Here is a 17,261-nt window from a genome sequence, read left to right on the forward strand (position 1 = left end):
ATGAAGAACTACAACTTTTTTAGAAAAGTAAATATTAGCAATTTTGTGGCTTATAGAAACCTATTACGATAACTAAGTTTTTCGGAAGACAATTAACTTACTCCGTTGGCTCAGCGACCCAAAATGATACTTGGCCTCCGACACAAGACAGCGCCACTTTTTTATTTTTTATAGGTTTATTTTATGGTTAATTTAAATGTAATCTTGTTCAGTTTTAATTCCATATTATTATGTTCTAACGTGTTTACTGTTTATTATTAGTGACATGTTAATATTTTCTGACACAGTAATTGAAAAACCTACCATTGCAAAATTACGATCGGAATGTGGTTCCAATGCTTAATTAATGTCATTCGATTCTGGCTTAGCATCTTATTGCAACTAAACCAAGCATAAAGGTGCAAATAGTCATATAATAAGCAATGCAATAACTAATTGTGGCCCTAATGTCACTTGTTGGCCTTCTGCTTAAAAGATTCTAGGTATCCGCTTTTGAAAGTCGTAAGACCAACTGATAGACTGATGTATCGTTCTCGTCCTGAGAATGTAGAGACCCATAAGCAGACGTTTTGTTTTTCAATGTGGCGAACTCTTAGTTATATAGGTACCTACTCTATAAAAATTCAGGATCATAAATTGTGGAATATGTACAAACTTTTGTATGCGTCTCATGAGGATATAACATTTTTTATGTTTACATAATAAGAATTGTTATTAGATAAAGTCGTGACGGCACGCATTTTTCCACTTGGGACGTCTGTTTCACAATCCATCGAGCAGACTTACTCCGTTAGGATATCTATTGTTTAAACCGAGTACGTCTCTATCGGGCGAACGCTTCCTGTTGCCCGCATTTCAACGGTTTTATTTATTTTTCACGCCCCTATACTTTATCGATTTTCAAAAATAATGTAGAGTGTAGACCAAGTACTTCCGCGGCGAATCTTATCTACTCTGAGCTTTATTTGTCTGTGTACGATGTACGAGAACTTAAGTTGTTGTAAACGTCGAAGACTTTGTCTTTCTACAATGTACACACTTTACTTACAGCTCATCAGCGACATGCTAAAATATGTGTAGAAATTGTATTAGTTAGTAACATCGACGATTCTTGGTAAGACATCACAAAACGTACATTTTATTTCATTTCATTGAATCCATTTATTCAATGTCCAGCTTTCGCCAGTACCACGCATGTTTTCCGCATTGTACCCAAGTATTTACAAGTTTGGTTTGGTTTACAATTCCAATTGTTTTCTAATCTGCAATAGACATGATTACTGTATTTATAATGGAATGTTTAAGATTGTTGTAGACATTGTTTCGAGAACAGCATAGATCGATACCTGCCTACTATAGAGTCGAGTGTAGGTACGTGTTCGACTTTTAAACCAGAGATCGTAGGTTCTAGCAATACGAGTCCTACGACGAACAGACCGTCAGGAAACTGTACAACAAGGTGTGGCTTGAAGGTCCTTAGACAGTATTGCGTGAAAAATGTACCTATATCTAATTCTTAGGATTTCAAAACTGCAGAACCTACTGTAATCTGTTAGGAACTTACTCTTACTTTCTTTAGCAGACATAAGTAGTTTATCTGTACCTAATTTACTGTTAGTTATTAGCAAACAGGCGTTCGTTTTATGGGCGTGAGTCAGCCTCCCGTCTAGCCGCCGAGGGGGCTGCCCCAGCCGTGCCCGAGCCTCTATTGACGCAGACACTCCTTAACCTATGCTCACCACATTTTATGGATGTTGTACTTCACTCGTATCACTATAACTATGCCGTTTATGTGCTTGTCTACTTTAGGGTAATTAAATAGTAATACCTTTCCTTTCTTTATGATCACAAATTGTATAATTTAGGAATTGGACACTGGGATGGCTAATGGTCATGTAGTAACGCATCGCGTTCCCAAAATCGTTTAAAAACTCAGAAAACTGTCACAAGCTGTAACCCAACACGCAGATTTGGCAACAACTCTTTGAAACAAGAATCCCCTAATCAGCCAGAACACCGAGCATTTAACCTAATTGACAATGTTGCGTAGACCGACCATCGCCGGAATGGATCGTGTTGCATTGTCTAAAAAATACTTCAATGACGTGACGCCTTTTGCTATCCATAATTATTATTTATAGCTAGTCTTTTTAGTAAGTAACTCAGCGTTATTTGGCTGCGGTTTTCCTCATTGCTGATTTAAGAACTTGCGACACTTGCTTACCCATTTTATACGGTATTTCCTATTCAATAAGATGGAGCAATCGACGGACGTGTGATCTCGAGAAGTGTCTTTAGTATGTTACACTACTGAACAAAATATAGCGTAGTATTTTTTCCTCATTTTGTTATACCAATTCCTTTTCTCGTGATTATGGATCTTGACGATCCTGATCACTGCGTAAGCGCGTACCTGCTGCGTAACTGTGCAATTTGTGCAATCAATCCTACCGCGCTTGTCTACACTTTTTCAAAAAGCAGATTAGCATCTGAAAATGAGACAGGATTCTATTATCACTTTGTATTAAGATTATTTAAGATCAGATCCATATAACTGGTTGTCTACATTGCTGAAGGTCGCGTTCATCTTAAAGTCTTATTAGGAAGGAAGTTAAATTCTTTCTCCATTAATTTCCACCCCAACAATTCCTCTCGATTTTCTTCAGATCATTTACGTGGTTCTGTTTGTTGTTTCAGGCGGAGCAACGCCTAGCGGCGAGGCGGGCGGCGCGGGCGGAGGCGCGCGAGATTCGCATGCGCGAGCTGGAGCGCCAGCAGCGGGAACAGGAGGACCATGCTGACAAGGCCTACGACATGTATGCCGGTACGTTGCCGTTACTCTTGTCCAGTCGCCATCAGACATATCGGAGCGGCTAAGGCTCTCATAAATATCTGAACACGCCTCTATTGTCAGGGCGTTAGAGTATGCGCGTTCAGATATTGTGAACACCTAAGCCGCTCCGATATATTTGATGGCGGCTGTCCAATAATAGTGAATAGCGAATGCTGAAATATGCAACGGATAGGCGGACACCAAGCAAATACACCCTGTCATTTTGTCTGTGGTGGATCAGGCTCAATCAGTAGTAGATGGCTCGTTTTGGCCATCAGAGAAGAATGGCGTACGTTGACATCTGCAATGGTGACGACGTCCATTGACTGGGCTTTTATAGGAAGCTGGCTTGTTAGTGACGTTAGTCTCTATAACTTAAAAGCCCACAGACCCACATCCTTCATCGCCGTCGTCTTACAGTGAATGATGATAGAGTCTGTTCGGAAACAGAAGATTCGTGGAATGTATTCGGTCCCATACATTTCACGACTTTAGCTTGATAGATTTTTCGGTATCCGCTGAACTATAACTCGAACACTGTCTTAAGGATTCTTGGTTATGAATACTACTACTATATATTGTAATCTTTTAGTTATGATGACACTTAGAGACATTTACATCTCTAAATAATTTTAGATTATAGTTTTGTATCTGTGTTCTTTTTTTTTTTCAATACTATTGTTATAGCGTTTTTTTTTTGTAATTCGACATTTAGAGACTTTATACATCTCTATGTAATACTTTAGTTTGATTTTATATTTGCGGCTTAGAAAGTTGTATTTTATAATTGTAGATGTGGTTTTTTTTTTTGCTGTATGTAAATTCCATGTTGACGTATAAAAGTGCCCTTGTGGCCTATTTGCTGAATAAATGTTGATGTTTGATGTTATGTGTTTTGCAGAGACGGTGGGGCGGCGCACGGGCACCCGGCTGACGGGGCTCAGCCCCGCGGCGCTGCACTCGCCGCGGCGGAGCTCCGAGGACTCGGCCGATGACACCTTCAATGTCAAGGATCTTAGGGTGAGGCCTACAAACTTTTTAGAGTTGTAGTAATATCGCGGTTGAAGAGCGAGGAAAGGAAGTATGTAATGTAACTATGTAATACTTTAGTTTGATTTTATATTTGCGGCTTAGAAAGTTGTATTTTATAATTGTAGATGTGTTTTTTTTTGCTGTATGTAAATTCCATGTTGACGTGTAAAAGTGCCCTTGTGGCCTATTTGCTGAATAAATGTTGATGAAGCGACTTCAACTTTATTTTATTCAATTCAATTCAAATATTTATTAATAAAATTAAAATTTTACATGTCATAATAATTATCGTAAGTACATTGCTATTCTATATTTAAATTACATTATTATACATATACATTTAATAAGCCTACTTAACATTGTAAAGGCACAGACTTAAACTAGAAATGCAATATTGGTAGCTGCGGTACGCGTATGAGGTTCTTGGAATGTGGGCCTGAGAAAAACAGGACTTTGTGGCGCGGCGGCTTAGGAAGCATGTGGAGACTCCGCTCTGATTTCCTCGAATTTCCTACGCGAACATCATCGTCAGGCACTCGTATATACGTCTTTATGATCCGTTTGTAAGCGTTTTTTTAGGGCTGTTATCTGAATGTTTATTTAGAGTTACGGTAATATTTTTACTTCCGATTGCAGGGGGAGTTGAAAGAGGTAGAAGAAAAGTTCCGCAAGGCGATGATCTTAAACGCGCAACTTGACAACGACAAAGCGGCGCTCGGCTACCAGCTCGAATTACTAAAAGACCGCATCGAGGAATTACATGAGGAATACGCCCAACTACAGGTAACCAACGTCGAGAATCATAGACATTTAAATTTTAAATATATTTTTTCTCACCTCCTATTCAGAAAAGAGCTTTTTCTTCCCTGCTAGGAGGGATCAAAGTGGCACTTTTCCTCCCTGCTAGGAGGGATAAAAGTAACACTTTTCTGTTCTAGCTAGCACACTATTTTTACATTTTTTTGCACATTATTTTTTTAGCTTAAATACTAAGAGACTGTCAACTCTAAGATTTTTTTATTTTCCTTATAGTTGATGTGAAAAGCAGTATGCGTCACACGGTATCAAAATTATTTCGTCTCGGGCGTTAACACTTGAATCCCTCATTACGCTCAGGATTCTACTTTCTATTGGAGAATCCATCGCTTCATTCAGGATTCAATGTACGCCCTCGGCGGAAATATATCATTTTGATCCCTTGTAACACACTACTATTTGTTTACGACAGCTGCTTCGGATATCTTGAGAATTCACAACGTTATTCCTTTGCGCTTGCTCGTTCGATAAAGTCTAATTCCAATTAACTTTTGTTTCAAGTTTATTAAGGGCCACTTGCACCATTCACTAACCCGGGGTTAACCGGTTAAACCTGGAGTTACCTTGGTTACTAGTACAATTTGACACTGGGTTAACGGTTTAACCGGTTAACCCCGGGTTAGTGGGATGGTGCAAGTGGCCCTAAGAGAGACACTAACAACTAACAGCACACTTTACTAATTCACAGCGGGAGCACAAAGAGAAATGTTCAGCCCACGAGCGCCTAAAACGCGAGCACTTGTCCCTGGAGCGCGAGCTGGGCCTGGCGCGCGGCGCGGTGGTCGCCCGGGAGCGCGCCGCCGCCGCCGCCGGGTTCGCCTTCGTGGACGCCACCGCCGGCGCCGAGCCGCGGGACGACACGCTGCCGCCGCTGGCGCTAGTGTCGCACCAGAACGAGAAGCTGCTCAACGACGCCGGCGAGGGAACGCTAGGTGACACTTGTACTTAGGGTTGCCAGATCGAAAGGCGCTATTATCGGGAAAAAGTATCAATTTTTCGGGATTTTGGGCCTTAAGTCGGGAAAAAAACCATTCAAATTAAATTAATTGTATTAAAAACAACGATATTTTACATTATTAGCACTACATCAGCTGCAATTTCGCACGCTGACGGGCTCGACGCGGGTCGCTTGCTCGCTCGACGACAGTTCGGAACTTGAAATTATTGTTTTATAACGTGAAGCTGTTTTTCGGGACAATTTTCACTTTGTCGGGAATCGGGAACACATGCTAAAAATCGGGAGAATCCCGCCGAATCCCGACCATCTGGCAACCCTACTTGTACTTCAAATATAATGGTGGATGTACATACTGTTGGCTTAGGAACATTTACGATTGTAATTTATAGGGTTCCGGACCTGAAAAAGAAAAAACGGAACCCTTGAAGGATCACTCGTGCGTCTGTCCGACCATAAAAGAAGGCCTTTATCTACTAAACTCCAGAGTCTAAAATGTTGATGCCTATAGATGACAGGAAAACCTTTTAGAAATGTGCAGTCGGACTTAATGCCTGGTATATGTATTGCAAGTTTGATCTGTTGAGAAAAAAAATCTCTTTAGATCCATTTTCTTCATAGTAAATTTAAATGGATCTAATGATATTTATATTTTCCCTATAGATCCAGTTTCTAAATGTCACCATACATTTTGGATCTAAGAAGAAAAACTTTTCTCACTAGATCCATTTTGGATCTATCGACTGGATCTATAGAGAATGATTGCAATTTGATGGCACTTTGGTTGTTGTTTTAAAAGTTCAAACTATGGTTGGATTAGTTAAACGAGTTATTAATATAAAACGTGTATGTTTCAGATGTCCGGTTGCAAAAGCTGCTGAGCTCGAAGCAGGCCCTGGAGGGCGAGGTGCGGCGGCTCAAGCTGCAGCTCAACGAGGAGCGCCACAACGGCGTCGCGCGCGCGCACGACCAGGACCTCGAATCTGAACGTGAGCCACACTTTTCACATGATAACATTTATTTTCAGGCAACTATTGGCCCATAGATAAATACCTTAAAAACTAGCATACATATTATACAACATTATCTATATGGGTGAATCAACTTTTTCTTGTCACTCGTTGCCATGGTTACGTTCTCCTGGGTCACTCTTAAAACCTGATTTTTAGGCATTTAAATTTACCAAACACGCTTTTTTTGTGATACTTGTAAACCCTTTCCATTGAGGGTCGTCTACCAAGCGTGTCAGAAGAAGGTGGTGTACAATGTCTTATAACAAACTATGCTACTATTGTCTCTTGGCTGACCGGAAAGAATAACAACAAGAAATAGTTGATCCACCCATAAACACACTATAAACTAAAACACACTATGGCTGCGATTAGGGTTTGCACTACGGATCCGAAATGTATGGGAAGATCCGGATCCAGATAATTTCATACATTTCGGATCCGGATTCCGGATCCGTAAACCCTAGCTGCGATGCATTTCGCAACCCCGCTGTGTCAGGGAGCCGGCCGCGGAACCGCCGAAACTTGACACCCTTCGGCCAAAACTCCTCCTCGGTGAAGGACTTTTGACCTGACGGTTCCGAACCGCAAGTTCCGAGCGTCAGAAGGCCTACCGCGAACCACGTTCGACGCGTTGCCTCTCTGTCGCACTTGTAAATTCGTACCTAAGTGTGACAGGGAGGCATCACGTGGAACGTGGTTCGCGGTAGGCCCTCTGGTATGTGCACACTCGACGCCGACGCCACGAATGTGGGACGGCTTGCGAGCAGATACGTCCGTGACGTTGATCGGGCGGGTCGGGGCGGAGGCATAACAGTTCTTGTGGCATGCCTCAAACTCGGCGCCAGTCGACTGACGGGTCAAGCGCCGGGGTACATGGGAACCGGCTCGTTTGGAGGCTCGACGCGGTCGGCCATCTATTTTGGATTTAAAGAGGGTCTATGATATACTAGTGGCTCTGTGAGCTGTAGACCTCGCGAGCATAGCTTATTGGAACCGTGCACGATGACAGCGCCACACAGCGGTTTGGTCAATCAACAATACAAAGATTTTAATTTATTTAAAAAAAATACGAGGTTTAAGTGAAAAAAAAAATACAAAAAGTTATGTCTTACTGGGGATCGAATCCAGACTTTCTGTGTGCAAACAAAAAAGCGATTGTTTACAAAATGCGCCATGATAGTTCTTAGGTAAGCTGACGAAATTCGGCTACTCATTCTCGAGTACAAACTAAATATCTAAATACCGCCTAAACCAGCAATACAATTTTTGTGCATTTTTTGTCATTTACTATGTAAATATGTCTCAAAAAGAAAATACCTACTCTTATGATATCGATACGACTATTTGTTTAAGCGCGAGGTATCACAACTCCTCCATTTTTGAAAATTTCCAAAAACGGGATCGACAAAAAAAAATTATTTACTCATAGAATCTGGTCACAAAATTTCACAAGAATCGGTTGAGAATTGTGACCTGTAGAGGAGAACATCCGGACATACAAAAGCAAAATGCCCGAGTCAAAACGTAGACCTTCGCTTACGCTTCGGTCAATAAATACAATAGTGAATGATATTTGATCGTGTATTTCAGTGGAGGCCCTCCGCAAGTGTAACGCGGAAGCGAAGGCGCGAGCGGCGCGCGCGGAGGCCGAGGCGGCGCTGCAGGCCGCCGCCGCCGCGCGGCTCGGCGCGCAGCTGCAGCGGCTCAAGGCGCAGGCCGACGCCCGAGACGACGCCGAGGAGCAGCTCAAGCAGGAGCGCCGCAAGCTGCAGAGGGAGGTGCGTATGCTACACGAGGGGTCGACTTAGAACTCATTTAGGACTCATTTAGACGGCGCACAAACTCGTATATGATTTTAGTTATATTGCGGACCATTGACGTTACATCAATTCAGCCGTCCGATCAAATGACGCAATGTAATGAAACTCGCATGCGAGTTCTCGCACTAAATACGCCCTTAGACGGCGCGCGAACTCGCATGCGATTTTAGTCACATTGCGGACCATTGAGGTTACACCGACTCAGACGACCGATCAAATAACGCAATGTAATGAAACTCGCGTGCGAGTGAGTGCTCGCACCGTCTAAATGAGCCCTAACAGCGGCCCCCAGAGCCCTGCTTCTTACATGGAAAGGAAGCAGGGGACCCATACAATCTGACCTTCTGACTTGCCGACGAGCGACAAATCTAACCCAAAAGCGTACTTGATAAATAAACAGAGGGAGGGCCTCTAAAGCGCGAGCTACGTGCGCCGAGACTGCTTCCTTCCGAGAAGGCTTTCTTCGAACGCCTCCCTCATAAAATCATTTATCGAGCAAAAGACATGTGTACATTAGTATTTCCAAGCAATAAAAATGTCATAGATTTGATTGCATTTGCAACATAATTTCATTGATGTAACAAGAACCAGGTAACGCGTTCTATAACTTTGATATGTTTTCAGGAAGTCGTTGACTTCTGGGCCGTTATCAATAATGGCGATAGTTAACGGTACGGTACATTCGTGCGTGCCCCTAATACGACCTCTACTCGACTGGTGTTTCCCACTGTAAAAGTATACAGTCGACGCCAAAGATATGTTTACACTTTTGCACCTTACTCCCTTGTAATAAGGCGAAAAATGTTAACCTATCTTTAACGTCGACTATACAGTTACGGTCGTCAACAGAAGTAACTACACGGACGAAAAGAAATCCCCTAGAAATTTGAGACCATGATATGCCAAGTAATACTAAAAAAAATTGTCTGCATAACTAATTCAGCGGAATACTGTACCTTTAAGTCGAGTAGAAGTTTATATAATGATCCAGAGTATCGTAAAACACTAAATGATTTTATATCCACTAAGTTGTAAATAAATAAACCCAGCTACTTAATTTATGTCACCTAATTTTCGCATGATGTGATTTACCCCGAGTACCTTGACATATGATTGAACTCTAGTCGTTAACTATGTGATGTCCCGTTTATGTTAAAATACTTTAAAATAGTTGCGAAAATAAAACATTTACAGGCTTTATAGTGATGTGTCGCTAGTCCTTTATGTAAAGACATACATTAAATTAAATTAGTGTAAATATTATATACTGAACACATAAACTGAATATTTATAAATATTACATTTGTATATATCTGAAAAATCCTTGTTCATTGCTCTTGATCGTGACTAAAATCTAGTACAGTCAAGTGTAAAAATATGGGTGCACACATCATACTCAAAAATCCCATAGCTCTTATGTCAGCGAATTAATAACTATTATGAGACATATTTTTGAGTATGTTGTATGCACCCATATTTTTACACTTGACTGTACCAACAGCAACACACTTAACTAACATTATTCATAAACTTTTGCCTAGCTATAGCAAAGAAAATAATAACATAACTTTAAATGGGTCGCTGTTATATTTTCATTTACTAAAACATATATTTCTATACACCAAACACAGATTTTTGAGCTAAAACAACCTTTCGTAACAACTAAATCATTTATTTCATAATTCCAGGCCCGCGAAGCGCTAAACCGGGTGGAAGAGTTGGAGACGGAGAACAGCCACCTCACCAAGCGGCTCGACAAGCTCAAGAACGCCAAGTCCGCGCTGCTCAAGGAGCTGTGACCCGACCCGATACCGACCCTAACCTGAACACATACGGTCCACTTTACAATGGAGTCCCGCTGCGGCTTCGCCCCAGCCTGTGCGTGCAAATATGAACCCTGCTGCGATAACGGAAAGTCTTAATTACACCTACCGTCTACATTAAGATTTTCAGCTGTGGCTTTGTCGGAACCTGTGTTTTAGAATAGGAACCTTGCGGCGACAGCGCAAAGTCTAAATTACAATAGAACAAGCTTCAAAATGATGTATCTTTATTTTCTAAGATGGTTTTGGTAATGAAACTCCATATGAACAAGCCGTGACATGTTAAACACCCTTATTAGGTTGTGTTAACAAACATTTAATAATTCTAATTTGTAAATGCTTGATAATTGTTAATATTTGTAAAAATAATCATGTGTATAATTAATAATTTGTTTTAATGATAATTATTTATTCCTAATGCATTGAATTATGTTCGTATTTTTCTGTATATTTTCTATTTTATTTAAGATGATAGCTTGCCGATATTTCGCTTCGCGTACTAATACTAAAATTTATTTTATTACTTGCCATTCGGTATCACAAATTTGTTCTATTTTGCAATAAAATGGGTAATTTAAGAGTTAGTTCGAATGAAAGAGTGGGAAGGTCACATAGTTAATAAAGGGGGTAAGAGATACCCAATCGGAAAAATGGGACACTTAGGTATATGCATTTTTACTATTATTGGGATTATATAGTTTGGCTAACCTAAAAGTAAACTAAAGTTATCCCTTTGTGATTGTGTAGTTTTCTTTAAAAAAAACTGTCGGGTACGTGACGCAATTTTTTAACACATCTGATAAAGCTAAGAAGCCGAAATTTGGCATTATAACGTTTGATAACTTAGCTCTAAACTCAACGGCATATAATACAGATTTCTGCCGGTTATTAAGGTAGCTGCCATACGTGTCACGTCCCCGACAAAGTAAAGTACCTATACCTATTTGTGGAATGCCCCAAATGGCTGCCTAAACTATAATCAATCTGTTCTAAATTATACACAAGCTGTAATATGGATAAAATAGTATCTACCAATCCCCGATATTAATTCTGTGATATTTATTGGTTGATTATAAATGTGTAAAACGATTGCTCAAAAGGTGTCCCACGTTATGTGATAGCAGATTGAATTTAAACGACCACCGAGCGCGGCTCGCGGTTCTATGAGATTACATACCTACATATTGGAAAGTTACCAAACCCTACTCTTACTAATTTACAGAGACTATTGAATAATAAAGACTGTTTATCTTTTCAAACTTAGTTTTCCTGAGAAATAACAAGTTATAAAGCCCCATTTAGATGGTTGGAGAACTTGCATGCAATTTTCGTTGCTGTATTTGTTTGATATTTTCGTTAACCCCTACCCCCCTCTAAACGATCACATGATTTCTGGACGGCCCCTTACTGCCGCCTACAGTTCACCAAAAAATTATAAAATCTTTATACAGAGATTAACAGTCTTTATTATTTCCTCGTCTCAACTAATGTCATGAATGGATTTAATATATAACGAGATGAATGCTCGCGGATTTTCTATATATTTTGATGGGTAGAGCAATGTGGGCGATTATGGACCTTGTAGTACGTGTAATATAGTTGTAATTTGATAGTCATGCTCACGTAACTTAACCGTGCCATCGCGCACCAAATTAATGTATTAGAATACAATTTGATGTGGTAGTTCTCTGTAGTAACCAATTCATGTTGCGGTTAGGCCGTGTTCACACTGTAGTTTATTCAAAAACTAGCGACCCGCCCCTGCTACGCACGGGTTAACAAATTATACATAAACCTTCCTCTTGAATCACTCTATGTACTAAAAAAACCGCATCAAAATCCGTTGCGTAGTTTTAAAGATCTAAGCTTTCTTACATAGGGACAGACAGACATCGGGAATCGACTTTGTTTTATACTATGTAGTGATAATGATTCATTGGTGTACGATGTGTAAAATTCGTGCGTCGAATTTTGACAACTGATGTAGAAGGCGCTGTACGGCCCCGTAAATTATGCGGGAAGTCTGGTTGTTAAACGTTGACCTTTTACAATTCAGTGACCACAAAACATGGCGCCGTACAGCGCCATCTTCTTCAGCTGTCAAACTCGAGGGCACGATTTTTTCTTAGAGTTTACACCTCTTTTACGAGTAAATGCAGTGTGTTCGCGGTTTTAGTGATATGCTTGTCAGATGTTTTTATATACGGTTGAATGGTTCGAATGAAGTATAATGACGGGTCGTTTCGGCCCCGTAGAGGTAGACTTTTATACGCCACAAATATAACCGCACCCGCATTTAGAGACACGTGCATTTGCAAGGTGTAAATCAGGAGTTCTCAACCAGCGAACACGTAATCAAACTCCCGTAGATTTTATTTGATTTTGCAACATTTAGAGAAGGCATGGCAAAAAAGGTTGGGAACCCCTGGTGCAAAGTATTTAGCCGTTATTGGAGTCTTGTATTAAGCGCTGGATTCGCTATTAATTTTTCTATCCATCCTTTTAACCGATTTTGTTCCATAAATATTGCCTGCTAGAGTTTAGAACAGCAAACGATAATGAAACTTAATTTAATGCAGTTAAAGTTGCATTTCGAGCGTGATCTGGGCACGCCTAAGGCTGTCGTTGAAATTGAGACTGTAACTTAGTAACGTTAAGGTTCAATATTGTTTGTATTAAAAAGTAGCATGCAATATTACAGGAATGAATCACCCTCACTAAGTTGTAAGTAGGAATATCAATTGTACCATCGCCCACACTGTTAACTGTACATAGGTGGCCCTTATGCCTTTTGTAATAAGGTCCACCGATGTACAGTTAGGAGTGTTGCAGCTTGTACGACCCCACATCGACACGAAACTATTAACATTTAATTATAATCACTAATAAATGGTTAGTTAGGCGTCGGTGTGAGGTCCAGTGAACGATGTATTTTGGTGCTGCATTACTAATTTATTTTGTTTTAACTAGGACTGACAGTGACATGAAGCGAGACTTGACTTAATAATGTATAAATTTGGATACTTTGAATAAACTTCGCTCTGATATCGTAGTTTCATTTTACATGATCAATATGATAACGTAAAAGCTACCCTTCTGTGAATACCCCGCTAAGGGCCACCCCACACTAGCGTCTTTCAAGCGTCGTTGTCTTATATAGTGCATAGAGACGCTGTCCAAAATTGAATCTCAGGATAGGTAGGAAAGCCATAAGCCGCGCGTGGCGCTATCGCCACCTAGCGGCCATATCTGTGCTGATCGTAAGACGCGTTTTGTTAGAGAGTGAGTCTTCTGTACTTAGTACTATTATTTATTCTGTGCCTTGACTAGGCCGGCTGGTGCGTTGTAGACAGTAAAGAGGGGCGTCATGAGGCAATCCTGCTCACAATGTTACCTATTTCGAATAGCCTAGCTAAATAGGTTCATAAGCCGAGATTACATTTAAAAGTTTAAAATGCGCCGCGGACTGAAAAAGATTGGGAACTAGAGGGTATTCAGGGTATAAACATTCATATCCAGGAAAAAACTTGGGAAAACATCTTATCAATTTATTTATTCAAGTAATTATAGCATAGAGTAATGGTGCACAAATAACATGAAATTAACAAACTTACAACTAGCACAAAACATTATCACTTTCTATCTACTGTGGTTGAACTTACATGTTTAGAGAAAAGATTTTACAATCAAGGATTTAAGAAACATTTCACTACTTATGTAATAAATGTGTCAGTATCACAACACAATAAAATAAAAAGAAATAAAAATTATATGAGTTGAAATGTACTTTAGAAAAGTGTACCAAAATAAAATCTTAGAACACATTGAAAATAGTTGTTATCTCTAAGTATGATATTGATATTTACAGTGACACAATGTATAGGTATACAATCTTAACAGTATTAAAAGAGGAAGATACGACACGCTCCAAACTGAATCACAATAAATAATGCGTCACTTCACAACGTGACTATCTCTTACACTACAGAGGTTCTATGTATTTCCTGGAACTCTCCGTGCGACGTGTTTTTGGATTTTGAACCTATTTTACATACTCAGAACGATGAAATTAGTTCTCTATATACTAACAGAAACGCACTTAACTGACCCGAAGTATGTCTTATCTCTGTGCAATACGGTTCATGACTGGGCAGCCAATAGCTACAGGGACAGCACAGGTTTAAAAGGACTAGCTCAAGATTTGAATAGACATTTCACGCCAGGTCTTTACAAAACAAACATTAGTTAAACATGTTACCTATCAATGTGGCTAGTATTATATTTATGTTGTGTTGTGGGTCCTGTGGTTCATCTCTAGTAAAATCTGAGCAACAACATCAGTCATCATGTGGCAAGTGTACAGTATGATTCATTATAAATATTATAATAAAAATAGTATCTATAAACTCAAGATTCAAGAACATAGTTCAAGAACTATTTGAAAAACTACATTTTATGTTTTTTTTTGGCTTAGGATACTAATTCCTGCTCATCGCCCTTGGTAAACAATATTTTGTGTATCAAATTATATGGAATCAATATTTAGGGGAATGCTTTATTCATAAGAAAATAGCTGCACCAATCAAATGAATAGGCATCATTATGCATTTTACTATGTTTAAATTTGGCAGCATATTACATTATCAGAGACAAATAGCATCATATTTTCCTTGTTTCTTTTTGAATTTTAGTGATTACAATACTTATAATTTTCATAGATTCTGCCTTTCTAATTTTTTTGTCAGGTGTTAATGCTGTTTACCAAATTATGTGTATGGATGTATGTACTTATAAACTTTTACAAAGGGCAACAGTCAGTGCACTTGTCTAAATGTTTGTTGCTAATTCCTAATAGTGCACATACTTCATCCTCTGTAACCACTTTGGCTTATCCCACACAATCTTAAAATTTAGATTGGGAACCTCCATAGTTACTAAATAAATTCAGATTATGAATATTCTTCATAATTGTTTGAAAAACATCAGAGACCATAGTAGTCCTTTTTTTATCTATGCAAAGCCTAAGTTAACAGATGAGAGGGGTGTGCCATGAAAAAGATTGAAAAGCAGTGCTCTATCTCTATACAATATTTTTAAACCCTTAGAATTTATTTCTTAACCACATGTCCATATAAATTCAGAACCCTAATTTAAAATTGTGTGGGATGGCAATTGCTGTATAAAATATCAGACCTAAAAACATTTCCATATAATGCTTGGAACCGCCTATGTGGCATGTTGGCTGGGCGTGAGGTTGCCGTGCTCGGGGCTGTGTTTCTGCTTTTTCCGTTTCTTTTCCTTTTTCCTCTTCTTGCGCTCCTTGGCGTCGTCGTCGTGGCGCTTCTGCTTTTTGTGCTTCTTTTCATAAGTGTCTGGGTTGGAAGAGTCTGGAAAGTAAGGTATTTATTTATTAGCCGTATTAATAAAATACTTTGATTAGATTAAATACAATTAAATACCACAAATTAAAAATTTCTAAATATAAGCATGGTTTTAGTTTTAACTTGCTTAATTTTGCATTGAGTAGGATGCAGGCAAAGGTGTTTGTGGACTTCCTAAATGTTTAACCCCTCATGTGCTTAGACACAGATATTTGCATAGAAATTAACCAATTTTGACAGGCCACATGTGAAGGCTTAACTACGAACCTTATAAAGAACAAGGAAGAAATAAAATTAACATTTTTAAACAACACCCGGGCAGAAACCACATACCTTGCAATGGAGTATCTTGACCAGGCGGTGCCCCATCCTTATGTTTATGTTTCTTGTGTTTGCTCTTATGCCTCTTTGGTGGAGTGGAACTAACATAGCGGTACTGTTCAGGCAGAGGCCCAGGATGCAGTCGGAAGCCTGCTAACTGTGCACTGGTGAGCGGCAACAGCTCCTTGCCACCTATAGGCCTCTTGGCTATTACCGAGCCCAGGGTACTGTTGTCTTCTTGCCCCGGCCCATCCACGATGCCTGGTAGATTTGGTAAAAAGGAGGATAAAGATTCTTTGAGCTTCTTTCCATTAAATTTACTATATGAATGCTCAAGACCATAATATGCCATTAGGTTTGTAGCTCCAGTGAGTTCACATTCTCCTGCAACGAAATGAAAGTTTTGCAATTTAAATGTTACATCCTTAAAACGGGTAGGTACTTTGAAAAATGAAAACACTGCAATACGCATTAAAGAAACTCTTTAACTTAACTTGATAATGTCTTACCAGGAGGTTCTTTCATCAAATAAAAAGGTCCACTGTGTACGATAGAAGGGTTTTTGCCGAGCTGAATGGTAGTCTTGAGGGTGCCAGAGGAGTCCTGCCGAGAGACCACGGGCGACCTACCGCCCCTCGGCGAGGACTTTGGCGAGTATGGTTCCACCTTTCTAAACTGATCAGACATCATCTTGCATTATCATTATCCCCTAATAAACTTAAAATTAAGATATACAATAAATAATATTAAAAACCACCACTATACACCCTTCTCTTCACCAGCTTTTTGACAAATCTGCAAAATGCAAATGCGCCACAGATATGACACAAAATTAAAGCATCAAGCAACTAGTGTTGTGAATCTGGTATCTTAAAATTGGTTTCTTTTTAATTATATTGACATTAATAAAGAAGAAAATCAGTATATTTATATTACAAAAATATATTAATAATTAATGAAACTATCAAAATCTTGGAGGATATAATCAAACGGAGACGCCATGTCTGTAATTTTCTCTACAAAACAGTCTGCCGATTTTTGCGGGGGAGGGGAACGTCAAATGTATGCGTAACGTAAAAATAGCCATGTCAGATAAACGTCAGTCCATACATTGTGTATGACCGTTGGCCGCCTATTTTCGACAGAGGGGAAAGCCTGTTAATGGCTACTCCGTTTAGTTGTATCCTCCAAGATCAAAATACACATGCAATATATATTATATTGTTTATTATAATATTATACTGGGTCAACCAAATCTTGTCAGCAA

At 39.5% G+C, this 17,261-nt stretch overlaps 2 protein-coding genes across 6 annotated transcripts in view; one reads left to right on the forward strand and one right to left on the reverse strand.

The window, feature by feature from the left end:
* The window catches only part of LOC134649024 (leucine-rich repeat flightless-interacting protein 2), a 60,182-nt gene extending 49,707 nt beyond the window's left edge, over positions 1–10,475 (forward strand). The window contains exons 3-9 of one of the 5 annotated variants that reach the window (XM_063503719.1): positions 2,698–2,824; positions 3,735–3,853; positions 4,502–4,648; positions 5,370–5,613; positions 6,494–6,625; positions 8,240–8,427; positions 10,158–10,469. In XM_063503719.1, the coding sequence (XP_063359789.1) occupies positions 2,698–2,824; positions 3,735–3,853; positions 4,502–4,648; positions 5,370–5,613; positions 6,494–6,625; positions 8,240–8,427; positions 10,158–10,268 (1,068 nt within the window). In that variant the 3' untranslated portion in view covers positions 10,269–10,469. Of the gene's footprint in view, positions 1–2,697; positions 2,825–3,734; positions 3,854–4,501; positions 4,649–5,369; positions 5,614–6,493; positions 6,626–8,239; positions 8,428–10,157 lie in introns of all 5 variants that reach the window. The other 4 variants (XM_063503718.1, XM_063503717.1, XM_063503716.1 and 1 more) reach the window with 4 other exon arrangements.
* Positions 10,476–15,425: 4,950 nt separating this feature from the next.
* LOC134649025 (mediator of RNA polymerase II transcription subunit 19) lies at positions 15,426–16,806 on the reverse strand. The gene is made up of 3 exons (XM_063503721.1): positions 16,504–16,806; positions 16,007–16,378; positions 15,426–15,679 (listed from the first exon to the last, which is right to left on the reverse strand). Exons 1-3 carry the CDS (start codon positions 16,682–16,684, stop codon positions 15,519–15,521), a joined length of 714 nt encoding a protein of 237 aa, XP_063359791.1. The 5' UTR covers positions 16,685–16,806; the 3' UTR covers positions 15,426–15,518.
* Positions 16,807–17,261: the final 455 nt, after the last annotated feature.

This window comes from Cydia amplana, chromosome 6, assembly GCF_948474715.1.
Source record: "Cydia amplana chromosome 6, ilCydAmpl1.1, whole genome shotgun sequence".
Lineage (NCBI taxonomy): Eukaryota > Metazoa > Arthropoda > Insecta > Lepidoptera > Tortricidae > Cydia > Cydia amplana.